Source organism: Poromitra crassiceps, assembly GCF_964638095.1.
Source record: "Poromitra crassiceps genome assembly, chromosome: 23".
NCBI lineage: Eukaryota > Metazoa > Chordata > Actinopteri > Beryciformes > Melamphaidae > Poromitra > Poromitra crassiceps.
The window spans coordinates 17245078-17255704 of record NC_139639.1 but is presented as its reverse complement, the minus strand read 5'-3'; the positions used below and the strand labels follow the sequence as shown (position 1 = coordinate 17255704).

General features: G+C 47.5%; 1 protein-coding gene across 1 annotated transcript; it reads right to left on the bottom strand.

The window, feature by feature from the left end:
• Positions 1 to 248: 248 nt before the first annotated feature.
• LOC310797287 (tubulin alpha chain-like) lies at positions 249 to 3436 on the bottom strand. The gene is made up of 4 exons (XM_083659648.1): positions 3391 to 3436; positions 2115 to 2337; positions 1666 to 1814; positions 249 to 1285 (listed from the first exon to the last, which is right to left on the bottom strand). The coding sequence occupies exons 1-4, from the start codon at positions 3391 to 3393 to the stop codon at positions 308 to 310; spliced, it is 1353 nt and encodes a 450-aa protein (XP_083515774.1). The 5' UTR covers positions 3394 to 3436; the 3' UTR covers positions 249 to 307.
• Between the last annotated feature and the right edge of the window lie 7191 nt (positions 3437 to 10627).

Genomic DNA, 10627 nt, shown 5'->3' with positions numbered 1-10627 from the left:
TCCAGGATAACAGCTTTTGACACACAAAATGCCTATCCAACAAGTTGATCAACCAACTAAACTTCCTACATTAGCTGTCATTCTGCTTGTGAATGTGACACTATTTCAACAATGTTTACAATGAATACTTTTGTCTTTTTGGGGGCAGACAGTAGACAGTATCTAGAGTCCTGTTGCCAATAAAACAGTCACCTTTGGTTATCTGTTGGTACACTGACCAAGAAACACATGACAAAGTGCTTTAATTATGTTCTTTTATTAAAGTGCACACTTTGTTTCAGAACTGCCATGTCATGACCACAATGACCTAGTACTCTTCTCCTTCATCCTCATCCTCCCCGACACTGTCTCTTCCCACTTCTTCGTAATCCTTCTCCAGGGCGGCCATGTCTTCTCTGGCCTCGGAGAACTCTCCCTCCTCCATTCCCTCCCCGACGTACCAGTGGACGAAGGCCCTCTTGGCGTACATCAGGTCGAACTTGTGGTCCAGACGAGCCCAGGCCTCAGCGATGGCTGTGGTGTTGCTCAGCATGCACACCGCCCTCTGCACCTTGGCTAGGTCTCCTCCGGGAACCACGGTGGGAGGCTGGTAGTTGATGCCCACCTTGAAGCCTGTGGGACACCAGTCCACAAACTGGATGGTGCGCTTGGTCTTGATGGTGGCGATGGCGGAGTTGACGTCTTTGGGCACGACGTCTCCGCGGTACAGAAGGCAGCAGGCCATGTACTTGCCGTGACGAGGGTCGCATTTCACCATCTGATTGGCCGGCTCAAAGCAGGAGTTGGTGATGTCAGCCACGGAAAGCTGCTCGTGATAGGCCTTTTCTGCTGAGATAACTGGGGCGTAGGTGGCCAGAGGGAAGTGGATACGTGGGTAGGGCACCAGGTTGGTCTGGAACTCAGTCAGGTCCACGTTCAAGGCGCCGTCGAAGCGCAGGGAGGCGGTGATGGAGGACACGACCTGGCTGATCAGCCTGTTGAGGTTGCTGTAGCTGGGGCGCTCGATGTCCAGGTTCCTGCGGCAGATGTCGTAGATGGCCTCGTTGTCCACCATAAAGGCACAGTCGGAGTGCTCCAGGGTGGTGTGGGTGGTCAGTATGGAGTTGTATGGCTCCACCACCGCCGTGGACACCTGGGGAGCTGGGTACACCGCAAACTCCAGCTTGGACTTCTTCCCGTAGTCGACGGAGAGACGCTCCATGAGCAGAGAGGTGAAGCCAGAGCCCGTTCCTCCTCCAAAGGAGTGGAAGATGAGGAAACCCTGGAGCCCGGTGCACTGGTCAGCCTGAAGGAGAAAATATGTTTTTTTATATATGAAAATATAGCCATGTCTGGAGACATCGTTCCGACACATTTCCCCCCTCATTTAAACCTATTTCTCCCTTTAACTTTTTGGGGGGAGGGGGGAATATCGTGATCGTCCCTGCCGGTGAAACTCCTCGCCGTCAGGTGAAAAGAGGCTGAATATGTCAGTCTACATCCCTCCCCAGATCGGCAGAGGGGATGGAGCAACAACCAGGACAGCAGAGGGAAATTAGCCATATACAATTGCGGGGGGAAACTATAAAGAAAAAAATCTGGAATATTTCAATTTATTTCATTTTCCAGGGCTTCGTAGGAACACTGGCCAGTCTACAGACGGACCTACAGTCGTTTGTTGCTTACCAGTTTACGAGTCCTGTCCAGCACCATGTCAATGATCTCCTTTCCGATGGTGTAGTGACCTCGGGCATAGTTGTTGGCTGCATCTTCCTTTCCAGTGATCATCTGTTCCGGGTGGAAAAGCTGGCGGTAGGTACCAGTCCGGACTTCATCTGAACACAAGTAAAAACCGTTACATTGGTCTCATTTCAGATTTTAGCCTCAATCAATTTAGTAGAGTCACATTTTTCTTTGTACACCGTGTTGACTTATGTCATACATAGAGAAATACTAGAAATGTGTGGAACAACGAAATTAGTCCACTGCACGCTGAAAGGCTTCTGATGCTGCATTTTCATGAGTGAATCATTCCCATTCTAACCTGCGCAGGAGAAAATGCCAAGTCACCTTCAATCTAAACTACATTATGACACCAGTTCATTCTCACTTGTTTAAGAAAATTCTGTGTTTACCTATGACTGTCGGCTCCAAGTCCACAAAGACAGCTCTGGGAACGTGTTTGCCGGCTCCGGTCTCACTGAAAAAGGTGTTGAAGGAGTCGTCTGCCCCTTTAGAGATCTTGTCGCTGGGCATCTGCCCGTCCGGCTGGATGCCATGCTCCAGGCAGTACAGCTCCCAGCAGGCATTGCCCATCTGGACACCGGCCTGGCCAACGTGCATCGAGATACACTCACGCTGCAGAGAGAGGGGGACCACAGACATCAAATTATTCTCTTGATATACAAAAAGTGTCTTGACTTCATATTCATGTGAATTATTTGTACTTTGTTAATCAAGTATCTGCTTTAGGCCAACAAACTAGTTCTGCTCTGTTGTGTTAAGGGGCAATGAAAAGCATCCATTTCAGTTCAGACAGCTCCTCCTCAGTCCTCACCTGACATGCTGTGCATCAAGTGCAATCACTGCGCCAAATCAGACATGAAACGAATCGGAGCCTAAACACAATAGACCCCTTTCACGGGGGCCATTTTGTGTCGAAAATGCAGAACACGGGTGCGAGCAAAACACTAATGAGGCTTTCCACATTCTAATCATGGAAGTTTGAAACCCTCAGTGTTTTGTGTTTTGTGTTAACCCTGCCTTTTCGCCTTCTGTCTGTATTGTTAATATAATTACATCCATGGTATTGTCCTGGGGGGGAAGGCCTGTATTTTATTTATCAGTTTCCTGATAAAGACCACACCCCTAGTAACAAGTTATCTGCTTAACGTTACCCATCCATAGGCTAACCCCGTTATTTAACTCGTCTGTTTTTGCCATTATGCCAATTTGGATCAAAATTTCAACGACGTCTACTTGACTGCAGAGTAACGTTGAAACTGTTGACTGCATCTTATATTGTACAGAAAGCGGGCTCAGCACCAGCAGAAGGCCTTGTGTAGGAGTCCATTTTGAAGACTCAAACCCAGTAACGTTACTCAAATATGGGGCACAGAGAAACGAACGAAAATCGTCATTTTACGGCACAGATAGCCAGCTGTTAATTTGTCCTGTCTTTGTAAACGTTATACGACGTGTTTCTAACGTTTGTACGTCTTAATTTCGAACATGTAAGCAGTATGTAAGGTTGGCGGTTACAAAATCGCGTTGATGCGGTTTTAATCTAAATCACTTTTATTGCCACAAAACGCAAATTACATACGAGGAATTTGTTTTAGTCGAGACATGCAACCCTCGCCTGGTTGTTCTAACGTTAACAAAACAGAGTTTAATATAAATCCGCCTCACCATGTTTCCTGCTTGTATGGCGTTGAATGAAAGGAGAATATTTCCTCTGCTCTCGCGCCGGAGCTTTTATGACCGCCCTACTCTGCCTCTGATTGGCTAGTACTCGGTTGAAAGAGTTGCGTCACGCGCCAAGTCCTGCTCGACTCTGCCTCTGATTGGCTTACCCCGATATTTTACCTCCCCAGCCAATCGCCCTAACCCTCGTGCCTAAACCCAACCAATCATCACTCCGCATGCCTAAAAGAAAGGGCGGGACTTGGCGCAAATTGGGTGGGGAGAAAAAGATCTGCTCTGCGTGGGTCAAACGCGGTGCGATATTTTTTCCCCCATGATGGCGAAGGCTAGGCGAAGGCATGACCCGCCCCTCTCTGCCTCTGATTGGCTGACTGTACTCGGCTGCTCCCACCTTCTTTCCAGGCGAGCCAGAAGTATCTCAAACGTCAGCAGCAGGTGCAAAACGATCATTAAATCAACAAGCATGAGATACTTCATTATATGGAACGTTACAATTGCAGACCCTATATCTGAGTTATTTAGGCCTACTTAGCCTATTGCACAGACGTGTAATTTGTTCTTGTCATTCCAAATTTAATTACATTGTTGCTCTGATTAAGTAGAAACAGTTATTTGTGTAAAATAACTGACCTCTGCAGAGACACGAGCTGAGGGTTATGAGACAGAAAACCACAGAGAGCTTAAACTTTACTGACATCGGAAGTAGGTTTTCTGTTTGATGTGCTGGCCCTGGCTGCCGCTAGGCGCAAAGATAACTTTTTGAAAAACTGCTCTAGACTCAGTAGGCCTATATGACATGTCTGGATCTCTTTGCAGTCGATCCACAGTGTACATTTCTGTGGATCTGTAGGAGGCGCTGTGTCACTCTGTGTATCTGCCTGTAGGAGGCGCTACGCTGGTGATGTTAAAGACAGGGCAGTGCTGTAATATGTCTCCTCCATCGGGAATCGAACCAACAGTCTACCTGTCAGACAGAGACAGTGACACAGCCACTCAGCCGACTGAACTATGAGCTGTTGGGAGTTAAAGCTTCTGATTTCTACACACTGTATTCACACTGACAATAACACAGAGCATAAAGAGTGAGACAGGTGAGATTTGTACCAGTGAGTTTAACTAGAGTCAGGGACTGACTAGTCTCCTTCATCAGCTTATTTCTATCAGTGTTCAAACTACTGGTGATGATAAAGAAGGATCACTGCTGCAGCTTATAATGTGAGTACTTTTTAAGAAATTGCCTGAGGCTGGGATTGAACCAACAACCTTTGCATATCACACAACATTCACATGTTTATCGGAGTGAGATATAATCCACTTTCTCTTAAACATCATCATCTCCACGTGATCCCACTCCATAAAGCTGCATTTCCCAATGAAGGGCTGGGCAAACACCACATACTGATACATATTTCAATTCAAATACATGTCACATTGGGGTTAGAATGAGTAAATGGGCATTGACCCTGTTTTTATATAACCCTTGATCAATTCTCATTAATCTTTTATCTTTTCTTTTTTATTTGTCTGTAGGCTACATTATGTACAGTACACTGCCAAGAGTAGCGGCAGCATTATAAACCAGAGACCAGACTATATCAAAAACCTAAACAAACAGTGGCGTCGCCGTCTTTCATGGATGATGCTAGCAAGCGAAACTGCTGTCTGGTCTGACCACATACTGTAGAAAGAGACGCAGGATAGCCAAGCGAATGTGATTGGATGAACGTTTGACGCTAGGCCAATCACAGGCAGAGAGGGTGCGCCTAGTGTCCTCTACGGCTCTGCTCCAGCCTTCGCCATCATCCGAAAAAAATATCGCAAACGCGGTGAGTCGAGCATGACTTGGCGCGTGACGCAACTCTTTCAATCGAGCTAGCCAATCCAGAGGCAGAGTAGGGCGGTCATAAAAGCTCCGGCGCGAGAGCCGAGGAAATATTTCTCCTTTCATTCAACGTCAAAAATGCTACAGCTCACATGGTAGTCACGTGGTTCGTGTGTGTGCGTCTACTAGAACTCGGGTATTTCTAGTAGGCAGGCCTATATATTTCCATCCATTAAGTGACACAATTTTGGTCATGGGTTTCATAGTAAAACACCTCAAATGAAAAAGCTTATCGGGGACCATGTGACAAAATCTTATCAAATGGGGGTCTGTGGTCTAATATTTGTGTCCGTTTAGGGGTCCTTGACATGAAAGGTTTGAGAACCATGTTAGGGCATCTTTACAATGGCTTTGGTAGGCTACTTGAACACTTTTTTACCAAATCTAAGGCTTAGATCATATTAAGAAAGGGTAAATGTTACCCTACCTTTTATAGTAAAAAAAAAAAAACATGTTTCGTCGTATCCTAGGACTAGGAGGATATTTTTTTCTGGAAAAACAACAAATGAGAAAGCGCGTCTGATGCTGATAGTTCCACGTTATTGCTAAATACATCATTTTTTAGCAATGCAGAAGCAGAAGCTCTGTCACAGCGACCTCCCTGCCACTGCGCAAAGCTGCTTGTTTCGTGCGTAATTTTACGCAAGGCGCATAAACGCTGGGCAAAGTTTGCAACGGTGAAAAACTCCATTGCCATTGTGCCTGTGTAGCCTATCTGACTGAAAATACATGAGTCGGTGTACGGTGTACAACGCATAATATAGCCTACCTAAAAGTGCAGTGGCGCGACAAGATCGATGGATTTGGACCTTGATCGGTGCATTCCTACATCAGGTAGCCTTTGAACTTATATAACAACTCATTAAAGCTACCAAACACGGCTGATTGACGGGAAACCGTTTTCATTTGTCCTTAGGGGCCCCAGAAGAGGACAAGGAAATAGCATCTCAAGCTGTGTTGTTGGTCATGGCCGGAGCAAGGAGGGGTGCGGCTCACCTGTGCACCAGAGTAGCAGAGCTAATGAGGGAGAATAAACGGTAAGTTCCTCCGTTCCTCCCCCTCTTGACTGCTATCGTGGGCAGCGCTGCGCAAGCCTATTCAAAGGCGAGCATCACTTTGGCTAACACAGTTAGGCTAATTAAACAAGTCCAGACTGTCATGATAATATCGCTTCTTTCCAATGTAAATTAAACAATGGAATAGTTTTTTGATTCTACAGGCGTGATCTGATTTCATTTGTACCCACTACGCTGTAGATCTTTTTCTCACTCGTTTTAAGAAAAACAAGATTTTCTGGCGTCTGCAGTGTGGGGTCTTGCCTCTGCTAAAAGTTAACTATTGACTTTTTTTTAAACCTCCTGGTATGCTTTGCTTGACTGAGATTTGACCTTTGTCTGACTGTGTGTGTGTGTGTGTGTGTGTGTGTGTGTGTGTGTGTGTGTGTGTGTGTGTGTGTGTGTGTGTGTGTGTGTGTGTGTGTGTGTGTGTGTGTGTGTGTGCGCGCGCGTGTGTGTGTGTGTCACCCCAGCCTCCACCGGACCATAGAGGCCCAGAAAGACCTCATCGAGCAGCTGAGGTCTCAGTGTCCTGAGACCGGTTCTACCTCATCATCGCCCCAAGCTCCACCCTCTCCCTCTCCCTCACTTCGCCTCCCGCCTCTCCCTCTCCCTGGCTTCCCCCCTCCTCCTCCCTCCTCCTCTCCCTCCTTCTCCTTCCACCTCCCCTCTCCCTCGGCCTCCTCCTACAGTTCGGGAAGGGGCAGTTTGTCCTCCACTGCCACCCCTCCCTGCCTCCCCCGTCTCACAGCGACCCCTCATCCTTACCCTCCCGTCGCCCTTCGCCAACAGCAGGTGAGTGCGGGGCATCTCTCATCCATCCGCTACTCAACCATTCAAGAGGACTGAGGTAAGCTAACAACAATGCAGTCGCCAGAATAAAAGGTTGGCATTTGTGAAATCCAGGGATACGTACAATCTCAACGTAAATTTGGAACAAAACGGCAGTTAATTTGAAAACCTCGCTGCCTTTCCAACGTTAAACGCAAATAAAACAACTTTAACTTCTTTGGTTAGTAAAAAAAATGTGGTTGTATATAGGCAAGTAAACCACATTGATTAACCACATTGATTATGGTTTTGATTCGGCTTAAACATAAATTTAAAATGTGACTTACGGTTGGACATGCTGGGACGTGAACGCAAACCCCATTTGTGAAAGGCACGCCGACCACAACGCCCTCACTGGCCACCGCGCTATTTCAATGGCAGACTCAAAAATGTTTATACGTGTAACCGTAGTGAATCAGCGTTGATTCCTCGTGAGTCCAGTGTGGTAGCGAGTGGATCGGTTAAACTCACTCCCCAGTATAAAGGCATGTTAATCAGCTCCACCAAGGGAGCTATCTCTCTTGGTGCAGTGGTTAGCGTGTCTGACTCCCAAGCCGAAGGTCGGCGGTTCGTATCCACCCCTGGGCAAGCCCCTAATATGGGTTTCTGCAAGTACCACCTACACAACGCCGTTACATACGCGTATGTAGAAATGTTGATATGCATCATATTTTTGGTTCAGAAACGTTGACATTCTACGTATGCGTGGATTGAAGAAACGTACAATGCCAACGTTTTATTCTGGCGACCAGGCTGGAGGTAATGATGTTGCCGATGACGATGCTTCTCTGTCAGCCCTCGCCTCTGTCCAGCACGGACGGGAATGAACTACCCATCACGCCTCCCCCTCCCCCTCCCCCCGACGCACAGAGGAACGCTCGCCCCCAGCAGAATGATGGGACACCTGGAGAGAGAGGCGAGGGGATTTATCAGCTTCTAGTCTTCTTTCAGCTTCTTTTTCTCAAATAAGTCTATTCAACCACTCTAGTTTCTCTTTTCCCTGTAGCCAGGAAGCCTGGAGGCAGAGAGAAGAGGAGCATTTCTTCAGGATACGGTGCAACATCATCATCCAAGACACAACGCATCCTCAAGGTACAGTACCTTAAGTATCAAGCCTATCTGCTCGGGTGGAAGTCACAATCACAACGTATGGAAAAGCCTATGTCTTTGGTTGTGTCAGAAAAGAGAGCGTTTCCTGAAGGGGGCGACTGCCTGTGGAGCTCCTTTCGGAGGAAAGAAGGAGGAGGACTGGAAGGCGGACGATGGGGAGGACAAGGACTTGGAGGAGGCCACATCTTCTCAGGCAGTGCTCCTTCATCAAAGAGCTACTAGGTACAGTAGAATTGTGTAACTGAACTGGATGAAACGGCAGTACAAGGCAGTGGCTTTCCCAGTCCCTGTGCAGTCCCACAGTGTTCAAACAATAAATCACAGTTATTTTTATTTGAATGCAGGAGTGTTAGCCTATACAGAATGTGACGTCTCTGATCAGAGGGCTTACTCTCCTTGCCTACAGGATCGGCAGTTATCGAGTTCTGTTGAACGTGTACCAAATCAAGTCCGACAACAAAAACCTCAGAGGGGGTCCAATTGGAGACCGAATATGAATCTATGTAGGGGTTCTTGGCATGGAAATTTTGGGGCAGCCCTGGTATAAAACACTGTGCATACTGTATGTGTGCATCCTAGGAAGAAACACCGCTTGAAGCTCAATGATCGAGTGTTTCTAGAAACCAGGCAAGGAGAAGAGGAAGAGGAGAAGAGAGGAGCGGTGAGGTTTATTGGACCTCTAGAAAACTCCGACTCCACAGATGTCTACATCGGAGTGGAACTGGATACACCATGTGAGTGACACTGACTGACTGTGGGTCAGAGAGTAGTGTGTGCACAACTCAGTCACCAGAATACAACTTTGGCATTTTAAATATCTGTAAACCAGGGATATGTACATTTCTAAAACATGGCAATCTCAATGTAAATTTGAAACAACTTTGGTTATAGTAGTATTTATTCAGTCATCACACATACAAAACAGTTATACAATCTAATATGCAAGTATAAACAGTCTAGGCAGTATAGACAACGTCATCAACAGACTGTGTACAAAGTGACTGAAAAGGCAGAGTCAGAAGCATAGACAGTCTGTGTCTTGTCATAGACACTGGGGTAGCTGGCTGGGGCGTGGTCAGAGTGGGGTAAATCCCCCCCCCGTTCCCCCCATTCAGCATAGTGAGCATTTTAGCTGCTAGCCCAGCCCAGGCAGACACGATCAGGGATTCAACCACCGCAGTAAATGCACATCTGAACAGACATCTATGTACCTGCTCTAGAATCCCCAATCCTGTAGTGTAGAGCCGCAGCATCGTCCTTTGGTGAGTCGAGATGTTTTTTTTTACCCCACTCGCGCGCCAGCCGTGTAACATTTTGTGGGCGTTCCCAGACCGACTGTTTCTATGCTTATATGCCTATACTACCATCAATTTACGCTACCCTCCAGAAATAAAAGAGGCAAAATAAATAATATATACACGTATCTAGAGATGTGTTATGCAACATATTTTTGGTTCAGAATCGTTGACATACGTATCCATGGATTGCAGAAATGTACAATGCCAACGTTTTGTTCTGGCGCCCAGGCTGGTGTGTGGTAACGCCTCCTATTGTCATCATCACCCCGTCATTCGCGTTGCTCCTCAGGTGGCGACAATGATGGCTGCATCAACGGGCACAGGCATTTCAAGTGTGAGCACAAGCATGGAACCTTCACCGCCATCGCAGACGTACATGTAAGCAAGGCGAGATCTCTCCATTTCTGTTTCCCCTTTGCCTTGTGCCTTTCTTTTACAAATGAAAACTGACATACAATCCCCTCGCTCCCTACAGGTTTCCTCCCACTCAGCCCTGCCCACAGACACCAACACCCCCGTAACCTTCTCCTCCATCACCAGAGAGAGTGAAGGTGTCGGCGAGCCTCCCCAGGAAGCTCCCTCGTTGGCAGTGAGGAGGAGGGACAGTCGGAGACGGGCAGACGTGTGAAAGCAGAGCCCACTGCACACGGACCTCTGGACTGGCCACACCCACATTCAAAGAAGCTGTGAACTCAGTATCATGTTAGTTCAGGACCTCACGCACTGGCATCGACAGGATCATCGATGATGTGTCCACGAGCAACAGACTGAACGCCGACTAGCTTCAGCTTTTCTGGAGCTGATCCCGGCCTGCATGGCCCTGCACTCAGTCTGACCTCTTTCTGTCTAAGGGGAAACCGAAAGAGAATACGTGCTGTTCTATCTGCCTGCGTCTGGTAGTGCTTCACCTGCACCATCCCAGCCACCATTTGCTTTGTGTACATGGGTCAGGGCCAGATCTACCATATGGGCAGCCTGGGCAGGTGCCCAGGGTGCCCCGACATGAAGAGGCCCCCCAAAAGAAAGTGCCCAGGGGCCCCCGTGGG